Genomic DNA, 17,412 nt, shown 5'->3' on the forward strand with positions numbered 1-17,412 from the left:
CACTGGCCAAGGTGGGACACCGGTGCGACCAGCAACTGTCTGGCACCAGAAAACATTTTTACAAAAATAAATAATATATTTTGAGAAACCATATTTCCGGGTGTTGAAATGTCTATTTAAATCAGCCGTTGTTGCATAAACGTTACATGTAACAAGATTAAAAGACAGAAACCTGTGAGATCCATCTTATAAATATGAAAACTACTAACAAGTTTAATGTCCAAAGTACAATTTCAGCTTACACACACAGTAAATTATTTTCTGCTTTGGACAATCAGAATTTTTTCTTGACAATTAGCAGGTCCTAAAGTGTCACACTGCTTTGTCAGAGACAAGTTAAAGTTTAAATTGGTCTAGGTTTCAGTACTGAGACCTCCACTGATCAAGTTGAGCGGGGATAAGTTTGCAATAGCAAGCTTTACTCCATAGCTCTTAGACTTATAATGGGGCAGTGAGACAAAGATAGCTATGGGACAGCAAGACAAAAAGCACCACTGTACACTTATTACCGCTCATTCTCTTGATGGGTGGGAGTCTCAGCACTGAGACCCTAACTAATAAAAACTTTTGATGTCTCTGTGAAAGTTTTTCAAATGACCGGTACACTTTGAAAAGTAACACTTAAAACATGCAACTCAGTGAAGTTTCGTCTATCCTTTAGCTGGACAGCAGTATCTCCTATCGCGATCTCGATAAAAGAAACTCCTGTTAGAATGGAGCATTGGGTCACAAATGTGCGCCATCGTTTCATTAATTCTTTGTGGCATCTCCCATAGGGAATGAATGGAGCAGTGGGAAGCAAGTGTGACCCATGCTCTGTTTTTACAAGAGAATGGGGTCCCTGTTTTTGAGATTGGGGAGAAGGGTGGTACAAAGAACATAACTTTGTTTAAATCACTAAATTGCTGGTGTAACTCTGTATACATTCTATAATAAAGTCTCCAAGCTTACCTGCTGTACCGTTTGGGGCTGGGCAGATTCCAATAGTTTGTGAAAAAGGAGTCTAGCAGCATTCATATCTATCCCTGAGAACTTGGCACTTGTGCGGTAATGATCATCATTGCTATAAGGTCACAGAACCAACAATATGTTAATAATATGTGTTAAACCACTTAAGGACACAAGGATTTTTTCCCATGCTAACCTTCCAAAAGCCCTAACATTTTAGCTGTTTGAGGGGCTTGTTTTCATGGGACAAGTAGTATTTTCAATGGCAGCATTAAATTAGGTACTCCACTGGCCAGTGTTCGGAACATTTAGATCTGAATGCTCTGTGAGCGTTGCAGAGGTGTGTCACGCCCCCTTGTGACATAAAGCCATGCTTTCTCAATGCAAGTCTATGGGAGGGGGCATGATTGCAATCATGCCCCCTTCCATAGATTTGCATTGAGGGGTGTGGCCTGACGTCACGAGGGGGCATGGCCGACCTCTGCTGCGCGCGCACACATAGTTTGGAACAAAATGTTTCGATGCTGGCCAGTGGAGTTTCACTTTAATGTATCATATAATGTACTAAATAATTTTTTTTCAAATATTTGTATGTAAAAAAATATTTTATCAAAAGACAGCTGGCCAAAGAATGTAAAACAAAACACCCCCAAAAAATTATATAAATGTAAAAAAAAAAAATAAAAAAAAGTTTTTTTTGTTTTTTTTTAACTCACCATAAAATCTCTTTCTCGTAGTCTTCATTGGGGGACACAGATACTGATGGGTATATATGCTCTTGCCACCAGGAGGCGGTGACACTAAAGAAAAAAAGTTGGCTCCTCCCCGGCAGGATATACCCGCCTGCTGGAAGTGAGGTAATCGGTTTTGTCACAAAGCAGTAGGAGAAGCCAACCAAGAGACAAGTCCGAAGGACCCTAGGAAGGAATCCCGGATAAAAACCCAAGAACCGGAAAAGATAATCTGGACAAGACATGAAGAAATGGGTGGGTGCTGTGTCCCCCAATGAAGACAACGAGAAAGATTTTCCGGTGAGTACAAAAAAATTAATAAAAAATAAATCTCCTTTTCTCAGTCGCTCTTCATTGGGGGACACAGATATTGATGGGACGTACCAAAGCAGTCCCCTAGGGTGGGAACAACAACCACCAGAGAAAGGCAGTCAGTCCAGAGACTGAGCCCCAGACGACGCTGGGCTAATAGGCAACCAAGGCCCAAATACTGAGTGAGGGTCGTCTCGGCAGCCAGATAGGCCATAACCATCCTGGTTGACATAAAGCCATGCTTTCTCAATGCAAGTCTATGGGAGGGGGCATGATTGCAATCATGCCCCCTTCCATAGATTTGCATTGAGGGGTGTGGCCTGACGTCACGAGGGGGCATGGCCGACCTCTGCTGCGCGCGCACACATAGTTTGGAACAAAATGTTTCGATGCTGGCCAGTGGAGTTTCACTTTAATGTATCATATAATGTACTAAATAATTTTTTTTCAAATATTTGTATGTAAAAAAATATTTTATCAAAAGACAGCTGGCCAAAGAATGTAAAACAAAACACCCCCAAAAAATTATATAAATGTAAAAAAAAAAAATAAAAAAAAGTTTTTTTTGTTTTTTTTTAACTCACCATAAAATCTCTTTCTCGTAGTCTTCATTGGGGGACACAGATACTGATGGGTATATATGCTCTTGCCACCAGGAGGCGGTGACACTAAAGAAAAAAAGTTGGCTCCTCCCCGGCAGGATATACCCGCCTGCTGGAAGTGAGGTAATCGGTTTTGTCACAAAGCAGTAGGAGAAGCCAACCAAGAGACAAGTCCGAAGGACCCTAGGAAGGAATCCCGGATAAAAACCCAAGAACCGGAAAAGATAATCTGGACAAGACATGAAGAAATGGGTGGGTGCTGTGTCCCCCAATGAAGACAACGAGAAAGATTTTCCGGTGAGTACAAAAAAATTAATAAAAAATAAATCTCCTTTTCTCAGTCGCTCTTCATTGGGGGACACAGATATTGATGGGACGTACCAAAGCAGTCCCCTAGGGTGGGAACAACAACCACCAGAGAAAGGCAGTCAGTCCAGAGACTGAGCCCCAGACGACGCTGGGCTAATAGGCAACCAAGGCCCAAATACTGAGTGAGGGTCGTCTCGGCAGCCAGATAGGCCATAACCATCCTGGAAGGAGGTAGAAAACCCCCTTCCAAGGATATCACAAAACCAGACAGAGGGCTAGCCCGGCTGGTAAACAAAAAAGGAAAAGGGAATGACAAATGAACCCCTTCCTGAGAATCACAAGAACAAGAGTCACAAGAACCGCCTGTCAGAGCTGCGTACGTCTGCATACGCCCGCACACGAGCAGAAGGCGACCACAGGCAAGGTGAAGATCAGAACCCCAGGGCAAAAAAAAAAGGAAGAGAGGCATGATGCAGGAGACCAATGACCTGACTCAAAAAAGGTGCAGGCCCCAAAACCACTGTTCGAGAGGCACGCCACAAGCACCCAGGAGAAGGAACAGAAAGAATGACACACAGAGCCAGAACAGTGGTAAGAATGGGATGCCCTCCGGCCCTATTCCGGCTGACCGGAAAACCCTCCGTCCAAGGAGAACATAGACCCATAGGGAGAAGAAAAAAGAAAACCAAAAAATGGCCAAACAAGGAGCGGAACGCCAAGAGAAGGAGCATCCCAAACACCTGGGCGACTGAATTGGGAACTGGAGGTTCCCAAATCTCCTGGAATTCCCACCCCTGGAGGGTGAGCAAACCCCAAATCCGCGAGACGCTCCGGGTGACTTACTTGCATGTCGAGACAAAAAGTGTGGAGCAGAAAGACCACCCCACCAAGGGGATCGCGGAGAAGTCCGGCAGGAGCACCACACATGGCCAAGACCGAAGGCCAAAGAACCAAGAAGGACGATCTAAAGAATAGAGCCCACCCCTGTCTAGGAGGTAGCTCATGGACCCGGTGGTCCGAAGGGACCAGAGTACTCTTAAAGCGCAACTGTCACCACCGTACAGGTAGGGAGGTGCAGTTACCATTGCATAGAGAAGACTGTGCAGTAAATGCGGGTGCTTTTACTCACATTCGTCGCGGTCTGTAAAGGAAAATTCTTACTTTATTCTGCTGCCGGGCCACAGTCGGATGGGCCGGCCGACTCCCACAGCAACACGGCCCCTCTCCACCTCCTCTCTGCTCCTAGCATGGAGCACTGCACGTCAATCATGCTCATCCTGCATGATTGACGTGTAGCGCTCCATGCTAAGAGCAGAGAGGAGGTGGAGAGGGTGCGTGCCGCTGTGGGAGTCGGCCGGCCCATCCGACTCTGGCCCGGCATCAGAATAAAGTAAGAATTTTCCTTTACAGACCGTATTTACTGCACATTCTTCTCTATGCAATGGTAACTGCGCCTCCCTACCTGTACGGTTGTGACCGTTGCGCTTTAAGCAACATTCCAAAAGGACGGGAACAGAGAGGGAGACAAAAGGGAACCCAGACAGAACTCCCAGGCACTGGGCACACAAAGGCTACCCAGCAGGCTGTTGCACCAGTGGAACTCAACTGACATGGGGGGGGAGAGAGATGACCTTATCTTGGCAGTAGAAAGTGCTCTACGAAAAATAATGCAACAAGGGGGACCTATGAGTGGAGGGTAAATCCAATATTATTAACATTTGACCGCTAAGCGGTCACTGAGACCCTAAATTTCCCACCCAATATAAAACTTAACGTTTAATGAGCCAAGATTAAAATAACCTCACACATATTGATCCATAGTGCATTGATTGGCATGACACTGCATGCTATAGTAAGTGAATTGAAAAGATAGATTGTGGCTGCAGTCCACAATCTATAGTGTGAGACAATTAAAAATCTAACACATTGCCCGCCCGCCCGACGTTTCGCCACAGGCTGTGGCTTTATCAAGGGCTAAGAGGCAAATGGCGTGCAAACAAGCCTTGCAGGGGTTTAAATAACCTCCTGTCTCTGACGTCATTGGAACATGTCACTTCCTGTATTAACATGACATCTCATTGGTTACAATCACATGCAGACTATTGATTGATCGCTTCCTGGCCAATGAAATTTAGACCAGGATGCATCCTGCTATATTCATTTGAATGACAGCATCCTTGACCAACCAGCTGAGTCCATTCATACTTCTGAACTCCTCATTGGTGCCGGAAGCTGTACACGTATGTGCGCCATCAGTCCTGCGCTAACTGATAGATTCCCGAACCTCCGGTATGGACGCATGCGCAGTACGGATGCGCAAAAGAACGTGCGCGAGTACTTAGTCATATACAGCCACTGCCAGGAAGCTGCGCGACAGACATATGCGCCGGCACTTAGCCGATTTTATTGCATATGGTTCACACATGGCTGTTGTTATAGAACTGTAATACACAATACAACCACTCATGTGAACAACGACTGCGTAGCAGAAATACACTAAACTAATTGGAGAACACTAAGTAAGTTACTATCTGGCAATATGGGGCAACTAACCTAGCAACGATGGTATAACATCAAGTCAAGGGAGTATTATTCATAATACCGCTGAGATCGTGTAATCGATAGTAAAAAGGGGGGAGCTAATACTCGTCTTGTTCTGCATGGGTATAGTCATAATTAATTCATATCATCAACGGAAGTTAATCATGAGTGTAATTAATAAAAGGCTTATAACGGCTCTTCTATATAGTATCAATTGTAATAAGTGATTCCTGTCCTACAAGAAGGCTGCATAGGTGAAGCCTTCATTCAGTCCATTTGGACTTTGGGATTTTAATCTCCAAATCCATCGGGCTTCTTCTTGAAGCAGTCTGGTGTTAAGATTGCCACGTCTCGGACCCAGTTTACACTGAGTAATGCCACAGAAACGTAATTCAAAGGGAGCATCATTGTGTACAGTCCTCATATGCCTAGCAATTGGCGTATCTTGATAGGTATTAATAGTACTTATATGTTTTGAAATACGCCTACGCAATTGTTGGACTGTCTTTCCTACATAGACTTTAGGACAGTTGCATGTGGCTAAGTACACTACCCCCATCGTTTGACAGGTGATGAAGTCCCTGATTTGGTATTTCCGATTATCAATCGGATTAGAGAATTCTTTTGTACGTGGCATATATTTACAAAAATTGCACCGTCCACATGGATGTGATCCTTGGATTGATGATTTCAACCAACTGGATGCAGACTCCTCTGCATAAAAACTCCTAACTATTTGGTTTTGAATGTTAAGTCCTCTACGATAGGTTATAGAGGGGTGAGTAGAGATCACCTCCCTAAGGTCATTGTCCACCTGTAATATAGACCAATATTTCTTAAGTATATTCATGATTTTTTGATTGTGTTGATCAAAAGTTCCGATACACCTAATGATCTTTTGGCCACTATTGTCTTTAGCCAAATTGTGATCACGTAATAATCCCAAAGTCCAAATGGACTGAATGAAGGCTTCACCTATGCAGCCTTCTTGTAGGACAGGAATCACTTATTACAATTGATACTATATAGAAGAGCCGTTATAAGCCTTTTATTAATTACACTCATGATTAACTTCCGTTGATGATATGAATTAATTATGACTATACCCATGCAGAACAAGACGAGTATTAGCTCCCCCCTTTTTACTATCGATTACACGATCTCAGCGGTATTATGAATAATACTCCCTTGACTTGATGTTATACCATCGTTGCTAGGTTAGTTGCCCCATATTGCCAGATAGTAACTTACTTAGTGTTCTCGAATTAGTTTAGTGTATTTCTGCTACGCAGTCGTTGTTCACATGAGTGGTTGTATTGTGTATTACAGTTCTATAACAACAGCCATGTGTGAACCATATGCAATAAAATCGGCTAAGTGCCGGCGCATATGTCTGTCGCGCAGCTTCCTGGCAGTGGCTGTATATGACTAAGTACTCGCGCACGTTCTTTTGCGCATCCGTACTGCGCATGCGTCCATACCGGAGGTTCGGGAATCTATCAGTTAGCGCAGGACTGATGGCGCACATACGTGTACAGCTTCCGGCACCAATGAGGAGTTCAGAAGTATGAATGGACTCAGCTGGTTGGTCAAGGATGCTGTCATTCAAATGAATATAGCAGGATGCATCCTGGTCTAAATTTCATTGGCCAGGAAGCGATCAATCAATAGTCTGCATGTGATTGTAACCAATGAGATGTCATGTTAATACAGGAAGTGACATGTTCCAATGACGTCAGAGACAGGAGGTTATTTAAACCCCTGCAAGGCTTGTTTGCACGCCATTTGCCTCTTAGCCCTTGATAAAGCCACAGCCTGTGGCGAAACGTCGGGCGGGCGGGCAATGTGTTAGATTTTTAATTGTCTCACACTATAGATTGTGGACTGCAGCCACAATCTATCTTTTCAATTCACTTACTATAGCATGCAGTGTCATGCCAATCAATGCACTATGGATCAATATGTGTGAGGTTATTTTAATCTTGGCTCATTAAACGTTAAGTTTTATATTGGGTGGGAAATTTAGGGTCTCAGTGACCGCTTAGCGGTCAAATGTTAATAATCTACGAAAAATAAGGGGCATGCGAGGTGAAAATTCAAGCACTGACCCTTCCAAGCCCCCTGATCGCTGTAACCCCTGTGGAAGGGGGATTGCCAAAGGATGCGAGGTACTGAAGGAGCATGCAAACACCACCCTGCGGGAATGGGTCAAAGCACAGGGCGAACATAGCAACCCCAGGAACCCTGTGACAACCCACCGAGGTTTGGATGAGCCCTCTCCGTCCCCGGAAAGATCAGAACCTTGGACATTGGTGCTAAAGATACAAGGACTTCACAACAAATGCAAGTGAGGAGTATACGTACCAACCTACAGCTTTGAGAGGGAGAGACCCCAATGGGGCAAAACTCAAGAAATCATGAAAAAGGGCCTGAAGCAGTGGCAACCGCTGACATAGCATATGTCCAGCCATATGAAAAACAGGCATAGCACCAGAGGGTGCGCCACTACCATGCTCTCAGCAGACCAACGTTACACCATAAGACAGGGGAACAAAGATGGTTGGTTCTGTTAAGGTCTATTGAACCTGCAGGAACCACCCACACCCCATAGTCCCAAGGTGCTACACACCAAGACGGCTGCCGCAGACACAAGGGAGGAAGGATGCTGGAAAACATGCAGTCACCGTCTGAATCACTGGTATAAGTTCCAAAGAACCATAGAGTCACTCTTCCGGGACCCCACAAGAAGTGGGTCACCGGACTTCAGTTGCAGGAGCGGCAGATATGGGGTATGCCACCTGGTGGATTAGAGAAATCATGCAGACAGAGTCTGGTTAAGTGGTATAGGGACCATGGAACACACTAGGGCACCGTGTTCAGAACCACACACAAAGTGGATACCAGCCGTCAGCCGAAAGAGCGGCAGGCGTGAGCTGAGGGACCTGGTAGAGCAGGGAACCCTACAAGCCACTATGTGGTGCATTGTAAAGGATCCACGGAACAGAACGTTTTACTTATACGAACCTCACCTTGGCAGTGGGTTACCTGAACTTCCGCCATGGTGCGGCAAGTGTATGGTAGGAGACCCGATGGAGCAGTAAACCATGCAGAAAAAGCTTGGCTGACTGGTATACGATCCTTGAACCTGTCGAGTCACTCCTTCAAACCTTTCCACCAAAGGAAAAGCTGAGTGCGGTAATGCTGATGGGCGACCTGGTGGTGTAGGGATCATGTGTGTGGCTGAATGGCATTTAGCCCCTTGTACCAGTGGGGACACCGTGCAAGATTCCGCACACCACCAAGGTACATGAAAACCCCAGCATACACGCAGAAGCCCTGTGATGGGAGAGAGAAATGGCGGTGGAAACCGTGCAGACAACAGTTTTGCTCATCGATTGAGCACACTGCCAGGTTCTGGCCGGTGGTGAAAAGGGAACAACAGCCCCGATAGTTGATCCCTGTATCACATGTGAGAGGGTCAGGAGGAGCCATGATAGTATCTTCACCACCCTGGAGATCGGGGAAAGGTGAGGAGCCATGGATTGTATTCCCCATCATCCTGTCTATGGTTCATATGACACACCAAGTCACTTCTTCGGACACCGCGCAACTAGCATTGGTGTACCGGAACGCCAGCCGCGAATATAGCAGTCCTGTGATAAGCAACAGGCGGCAGACGAACCACGCATAGTACTGTCTGGCTTGCTATTACAGGGTCAATAGTATACACTGGATCACTCCTTCGGACACCTCGCACTAGCAGTGGGGTACCAGAACTCCAGCCCCGGATGCTACAGCTATGAGATGAGTAACAGGCGGCAGAGGAAACCACGCAGACCACTGTCTGGCTTACAGGTATAAGGTCCAGTCCAAGCCCATGCAAGACACTGCCACGGAGACCGCAAACTAGAAGTGTGGATCCGGATCGATAGCCGCGGATGTGACAGACATGTGATTGGAGACCCGTGGAGGGGGAAACCTCAAGATCACTCCCCTAATGGGTGATCAGTGGAGGAGGAAACCATTGTCCCAATTCCCCAGTACCCTCCTGAGAACCAGAGTGGCATGGTGGGCTCCTGAGGCACAGGGGCAGTCGAAAAATGCTTATATATGACAGAGGAGGAAACTCGAAAGGGGACTTTGCTTCCGTCAGGAATGCAAATGCCCTAACAGGAGTATCCGACTGGTGTCCTGCCCTGGTAGGGAGAGACTGGAATTCTGTAGTGGGCACTGCAGACATGGCATAGCACTCAGCGGAAGGGAAAAAACAGTAAATGAATGTATCCTCAGGATATACCAAGGGATTGTGATATCCCCGGCAATGACCCGTCATAGCAGGCCGCATGTGCTCCCTCAGAGTAAGAACACTGCAGAAAATAGACTTGCCAGAGGCATACCTCAACCGCTTCTAATCTGCCATATCAGGTAACCTTATAGGGTGATGGGAGCAGCAAAGCGGCCCCATATACACTCCCCAGAAAAGGAACCCAGCAGATATTAACCTGCAAAAAAATAGATAAAATTACCGACCAAGGCTGTAAAAGCTAAAGGTGTCTCAAGAGGGAGCCATAAGAAGGAATGGAAAACTCAAGGGCCGACAATTCATTTATCGGCCACAAGTGGGCCCCAAATGGACTGGGAGACAAAGTGTAGGATATATATGTATTGGTAATATTAATAAAAACATGTCTTGGTACGCAGGGTGCTTCGCAGGAGCCCCAGTGTCCGCCACCTACATGCGTGCGGTAAAGAGACAGGAGCGGTGATCAGCGCGCTGTAGAAGCACATGCCGCTCTAGTTACACTGCCGGATGCCCTGTGTCCACTGACTACACATGCAGAAACAGCTGGGAGCGGAGAGCAGCGCTCTGTAGAAGCGCCTGCCACTCCGAGACCGGGACTAATAGCGGTGCCCGGCTGGGAACATACCCGCCGGGATGGAGAATCCCACAGCCCCGAACAGGGGAGTCAGAGGGAGGAGACAGCTCCTGACTTCCTGACAGCCAGCCAACAGAGCGCTCATGACCCCTATAGCGCGGAAAAGGGGAAGGAGGAGGTCCTGACCTCCTGGTTCACGTGCTTAGCAGGGAAGAAGAGGGGCGGTGCTACACACCGCCATAATGACAGATGCTCCCGCTGGCCAGAAGACTGATTAAGCCGGCGGAGCGCCGAATAGCTGATAAAGCTAATCAGCAGAGCGAGCAGGGAGCCGCAAGAAACTGGCGGCTGCGAGGAAGACACATGCGACCGTGGGGAATAGCAGGGAACCGCTGCAAAAAAGTTGGTGGCGGCCCTGAGACAGAACGGATCGCTGTACCTCCCACCCGTTAGACTTCTAAGTCTGCAGGTAAGAATTACAAGAGACTGGGAATGAGGGCTGCTGTGCTGACCCATCGCAGCAAGCGCAGAGCAGAGGCACAAAGAAGCTGTACCGTTAACCTCGCATGTGCCGACAGACCAAAGCAGAACACAGAACCCCCTCCCAGGAGACTGAGTGAGCCCCACACAGAACTCTTTCAATAAAGGACAGAGTCCATTTTCAAAGAGGATAGTGGGTTAGACCTCACCATCGGATCCATCTCTTATACTGACCCAGACGGCTTCAGCCAGCTTATGGCCACGCTGCATAATGCCAACCTGCCATAGCAAGGCGAGCAGTGGCAGTAGGGGACCTAGACCCAGGGTACAACCTCCAGGCGCTGGCCATTGGCGATAAGGGGTTGACGGCCCATAGTCTATGTTACGTGCCCCTTTGTCGCATGTGGGAGATCAGGTACCATGCTCCTGTCATCCAACAAAGAAAAATTAGGGGGGAAAAAAAACCTAACTAGACATACTTAACTAGAAAACAACAAAATAAAAGACCAGGTCTGCGGAGCCCCCAGACCTGTGTCATTGCCTCCTACTGACACTAGCTAAAAATGATTAACTCACTTACAGCGGGCATATCCTCCCAGGGAGGAGCAGACTTTTTTTCCCTAGTGCGAGCGCCTCCTTGTGGCAAGAGCATATACCCATCAGTATCTTTGTCTCCCAATGAAGAGCGACCGAGAAACCAAGTTCAGAACATGTGGGACCCCTAAATATGGAAGCTGAGCGCTCCTCAAGCAGACGCCTAGCTTGAGTGTATTGAGGAGCAGAGTGCTCTTACATGCCCCGACCCCAACCAATACTGGTGAGGCCCGGTGAGACGGCTCCCCGCCTCCAATGTGTGCTACAAATACTGGCATATTCATGTTGAAATGCTCCTCAAGGGGTAGATCTTTCTAGTAGTCAAATGGTAAAATTAACTTTTTCCATATCAGCCACTTTTCAGAGATTTGTGTACAATTTTGCAATCATTTCTATAATTACAGCAATAGCTTCCTTGACTTCGGATGTGATACATCTAGAATGCAGTTTTCAGATAGACTCATTGCAGTCTACATTCTCTTTTGACAAGCTAGCCTTAATCCTGGTACTCAGTAGTAATTTGGGTGACATTTCATAAAACCCCTTATGCCCAGAAGTACTTGTCCTCAGCACATTACATGTTCAGCCGTGAAATGAAAACAGTCATCTCTGACAGACAAGTGGCTAAAAATAGTCTGGTAGACAACAACTATTTATGAGGTTGTAGGTGTAAAGAAGATTGTCAAAAAAAGTGTTCTATTTGAAATATGCAATATCCAATGTGGTGGATAAGAATTTAACTAATAATCAGCAAAGTATCTCCAATGGGGTGTAAATGAAGCCTGCCATCACAAATCACACATAGAAATTGAAAGCTGTAACATTTTAAAACTAAGCTGGGCAAAAATACCAACCTGGTGGAGAGAAAACTTCCATTTATACAAGCAGCTGTTGAGAAGACTTTGTCAATTTCACTGAGAAAAAAAAAAAAAAAAAAGCATTTATCAGTATGGGCATAAGGGCTTGGGTTGTCCTGAATTACTGATCCATACAGGAATACTATAAATAATATTTTCCACAGAAGTCTGTTTGCATTGCAAGTTTCTCTGATAGTTTAGTTTTAATACACAACACCTTTTTCTTTAAAGCATTTTTCTTTATTTCCCCCCAAAAAGTCAAATATTTAGTTGTTTGCACCAATTTTGAATTATAAATGGTCATACTCATCATTCAATGTGAATAAGGGATAGATCAGTGTTTTGTTGGTATACTTTGCTTACTTCACTATATCTAATGGAAGTCTTCCTGATGAGAAATTCAACCATCGTTGTATAAGCTCCTCATTTATGGTCAATATTTGCCTGGAATGGTTACACTTTCTGAAGTCATCTGGTGGAAGGCAGTTCTAGAAAGAAGAAACTCCACAGTTTAATAGATTGCACACACTTGAGAGAATAAAATACAAACAGTAAGGCTGCATTCACACCTCGTTTTTACATTACGGGTGCCGGATCCCCGTACCCCAGCCGGACCAGCGCTGAAAACCATTTACTTTAAAGGAGCTAACCGGAGTCAAACGGTGACTCCAGTCAGCTCATTTTTTTTTCCCGTATCCGGTTTTGTGAGCGGACCTAAAACTGTAGTATACCCGTAACGTAGGCACCCATAACATAAAAACGAGGTGTGAATGCAGCCTAAAGCTGTCTATCCCCGCTCGCTCTCCTAATAGGTGGGGGTCTAAGCACTGAGGCTGCAACGAATTTGGGGAGGGGGAGGCGCTAAATGAAAGTTATACTTTAAAGGGAATCTGTTATGCATGTCCTAACTAATCTGTTGGTATAGGCCTGTAGTGTAGGAGACACTATTTATCTGTGGCCCAGTTCCCCTGTTTATTCTCCTTATTGGGACGACAGGATTGGTGCACGAGCGGCACTCCAGGAGCACCTCAGCACTGCAGCTTCCTGCGAGTAGGTTTGAAGAAGCCGCAACCATAACTTCAGAGCTCCTAGAGTTCCCCCCTGCACCAAGTCTGCCGCCCGAATAAGGAGGATAACAGGTGAATGGGGCCACAGACCTGCCTGTGGTAAGTATCATTTATATCAGTGTCACCCTCACTACAAAACTGTACCAAGATGTTAGTGCGGGAGACATTGATGACAGATTTCAAAGCCTTTTTTATTTATTTACAGCCTGCAGGAACTTTCTCTAGCATCTGGGACAAACTTAGAAATCTGGTAGAGATAAAAGGGTACTTGGGTTTTCATCATGTTTTAAACAGAAAAGGGAAAATACAACAAGGCGCTACATGAGCCGTTTACTCTTTTATAGATTAATAGATGTTTTTATAGATTTTGTAGATTTTATAGATTTGATAGCTCAGTGTCTATAAGCGAGAGCTCAACCCCATTAAAAAGCATGTATTCAGATCTCAGGGATGCCGCCTGCAACGAACTGTGATTCTCACTAGGAACAGTCTTTTGAAAAACAGTAATGCAGACTCCAAGCAGAAAGATTGGTGTACATTTCAGCACAATCCTGTGGCAGCCCTAGATCCACAAGATAAAGTCACAGAAGCTAGACAATGAATTAAAAATAAGGCTCTTAACTGTAGCAGACAATGCGTTTACAAAAGGATACACTTTTCTCTGATGAAGAAAGGTCTGTCCTTTTGAAATGTGTTTACCATTGCTACATTAAACAGCCTTTTTTATTTTTATATTTTCCAGCTTTAACTACTTTACCTAGAAGAAGCTAGGGCTCCTACAGCATTGCACTGATAACTACACCAGTCATTCTTTATGGAGCCTGTCCAGCATTGATGATGTTTCATTTGATGGACTAAAAGAAGGGGAAGGAACTTAAAATGCATTCCCTAAAGGAAAATGTTTTATGCATTAAATTTAAAACAGAATGCATTTTTCCATTATTAAATGGATAAGTGTCTGATTAGTAAAATTGCATTGCTGGGTCCCCAACCCTCTATTGTAATTCACTGTTTCATGAGTTATTGGGCATATGTATTTCCACTACATAACTATGGGACTGATAAAAAAAAAAATAGTTGAGCATGATTTATTTGACCCTGCTGCTCCAATCCAATAGGATTCTTTTGTAGCGATGCACCGAAATGTTGGCATTTTTGTCTGAGTGAATTTTCCACTGATAATTTCGGGGTGTGTGGCTTAACCCATTCCTGACCCATGACATACATGTACGTCATAGGTTGGGAGAGGACATGACACGGGACTGTGTCATAAATGGGATATACCTGCTGCTATCAGCAGCTGACATCTGCCTGTAATGACGGACATCGGATCTTGCTCTGATGTCAGTCATTGACCATACCCGGCAGCCCTCTGCTAATTCTTGTAGCTGAGGGCCGCTGCTAATAGCCAACATGTGGCGTTCACAACGGCCGGCTAAGCAGACAGCAGCATATAAAGGGACATGTAAATGCTCCCTAGTGGTCCAGTGGGGATCCACTGTGGAGGTAGCCGGAGGGCTTTCCTCTGCATCATTGGTGTCCGTGGTTCTTCATGTGATTGAGCCTGGTTTAAGCAGGCTCAACCAAATAAGCACAGATCACACAAATCAATGGAATTCTATGGCACTCCATTAATCTGTATGAGGAATCTAATGATTCCTCCTAAAAGTCCCCTAAGGGACTAAAAGTGTAAAAAAAAAAAAGAAAAAAAAATAATAATAAAAGTTTAAATCACCATCCTTTTCCCATTTTCGATATAAAAAAATAATAGAAATAAACATATTTGGTATCGCCACTCGCGCAACTGTCCCAATTATTAAATTATTATGTTTCTGATCCTGCATTGTGAACGGCGTAAAACGCAAAAAAATTCAAAACACAAAAACTGATGATTCTGGTCACAAACATCCTGAAAAAAAAAAAAGTTATAAAATTTAACAAAAACGTAAAAAAGGGGACAGGGCAATACATTTTCGGTTTTCGGCTAAGCACAGCCCAAATTTTCCCTTTCGGTGCATCCCTATTCTTTTGATTAGATATTAATCACTTATCCTGTAGGGGTTCACCTGGGAGGTTAATTGGTTAAATAGGAAAACTATAGGTATTCTATAGCAAGTAGAGAATAATGTTTGTTTACCTGTACATGAAAGTAATGTGCAAAGCTTTGATCTCCACCAGAGAAAATTTTCTTAACACAGTAGTACTCTATTCCTAGAATGCAATAAATAAACTGTCATCATTACATGTATAAATACTAAATTATTCAACACAAAAGAGGTAAAAACAACAGCTCACTGTCAGGATTCTGGGAGTAATCATTGTGTGATATCCAGTTTCCTTTTACAGTAAAAGGACTTTTTCTGTTACATGTTGACCCAGTTCCTAGTTGTCCATTGCCACCAAGTCCAAACGAGTAGATACGACCAGATGAAGGAACAAAAGCTAGAGTGTGTTGTCTAGATTAAAAAAAATAAAAACAAACACCATTTATGGCACTGTAACTATAACAAGAATCACATAAACAACATGAACAAATACATGGGACTTTAAAATAGTGTATAATGTGCCAAATGTACAGGGTGGGCCATTTATATGGATACACCTTAATAAAATGGGAATGGTTGGTGATATTAACTTCCTGTTTGTGGCACATTAGTATATGTGAGGGGGGAAACTTTTCAAGATGGGTGGTGACCATGGCAGTCATTTTGAAGTCGGCCATTTTGAATTAAACTTGTTTTTTCAATAGGAAGAGGGTCATGTGACATGAAACTTATTGGGAATTTCACAAGAAAAACAATGATGTGCTTGGTTTTAACGTAACTTTATTCTTTCATGAGTTATTTACAAGTTTCTGACCACTTATAAAATGCGTTCAATGTGCTGCCCACTGTGTTGGATTGTCAATGCAACCCTCTTCTCCCACTCTTCATACACTGATAGCAACACCGCAGGAGAAATGCTAGCACAGGCTTCCAGTATCTCTAGTTTCAGGTGCTGCACATCTCGTATCTTCACAGCATAGACAATTGCCTTCAGATGACCCCAAAGATAAAAGTCTAAGGGGGTCAGATCGGGAGACCTTGGGGGCCATTCAACTGGCCCACAATGACCAATCCACTTTCCAGGAAACTGTTCATCTAGGAATGCTCAGACCTGACACCCATAATGTGGTGGTGCACCATCTTGCTGGAAAAACTCAGGGAAGGTGCCAGCTTCATTGAATAAAGAGGGAAACGCATCATCATGTAGCAATTTCGCATATCCAGTAGCCTTGAGTTTTCCATTGATGAAGAATGGCCCCACTATCCTTGTACCCCATATACCATACCATAAATGTGTGTGTTCCAACAGTCTAGGAGGGATCTATCCAATGTGGGTTAGTGGTGTTTTTTTTTTTTGTTAGCTTCACCATTCACATAAAAGTTTGCCTCATCACTGAACAAAATCTTCTGCGTAAACTGAGGGTCCTGTTCCAATTTTTGCTTTGCCCATTCTGCAGCACCTGAAACTACGGATACTGGAAGCCTGTGCTAGCATTTCTCCTGCAGGGTGTTGCTATCAGTGTGGGAAGAGTGGGAGAAGAGGGTTGCATTGACAATCCAACACAATGGGCAGCACAGTGAACACATTTTATAAGTGGTCAGAAACTTGTAAATAACTCATGAAAGAATAAAGTTACATTAAAACCAAGCACATCATTGTTTTTCTTGTGAAATTCCCAATAAGTTGATGTGTCACATGTGTCACATGTGACCCTCTTCCTATTGAAAAAACTAAAGTTGGATTCAAAATGGCCGTCATGGTCACCACCCATCTAGAAAAGTTTCCCACCTCACATATACTAATGTGCCACAAACAGGAAGTTAATATCACCAACCATTCCCATTTTATTAAGGTGTATCCATATAAATGGCCCACCCTGTATAACTATGACTTGAATATCTAAGGCCTCATGCACACAAGCATGATTTATATCTGTATCACAGATCCAGAATATGGATGTTATCTGTAGATAAATACAGCAATACTTGCCAGTCAGCAGGATGGTTCCAGTGTCCCAGACTCTATCACAGTCTTTAGTAAATATTAAA

General features: G+C 44.4%; 1 protein-coding gene across 7 annotated transcripts in view; it reads right to left on the reverse strand.

Annotated features, from left to right (window-relative positions):
• Nucleotides 1-17,412, reverse strand: part of HERC4 (HECT and RLD domain containing E3 ubiquitin protein ligase 4) — a 174,591-nt gene that overhangs the window by 97,686 nt on the left and 59,493 nt on the right. For all 7 annotated transcript variants that reach the window (XM_056530279.1, XM_056530274.1, XM_056530278.1 and 4 more), the window contains 5 exons: nucleotides 15,614-15,774; nucleotides 15,456-15,529; nucleotides 12,615-12,739; nucleotides 12,249-12,308; nucleotides 952-1,063 (listed from right to left, as the gene is read on the reverse strand). In XM_056530279.1, coding sequence (XP_056386254.1) covers nucleotides 952-1,063; nucleotides 12,249-12,308; nucleotides 12,615-12,739; nucleotides 15,456-15,529; nucleotides 15,614-15,774 — 532 coding nt within the window. The remainder of the gene's footprint in view (nucleotides 1-951; nucleotides 1,064-12,248; nucleotides 12,309-12,614; nucleotides 12,740-15,455; nucleotides 15,530-15,613; nucleotides 15,775-17,412) is intronic.

This window comes from Hyla sarda, chromosome 7 (assembly GCF_029499605.1).
Source record: "Hyla sarda isolate aHylSar1 chromosome 7, aHylSar1.hap1, whole genome shotgun sequence".
Taxonomy (NCBI): Eukaryota; Metazoa; Chordata; class Amphibia; order Anura; family Hylidae; genus Hyla; species Hyla sarda.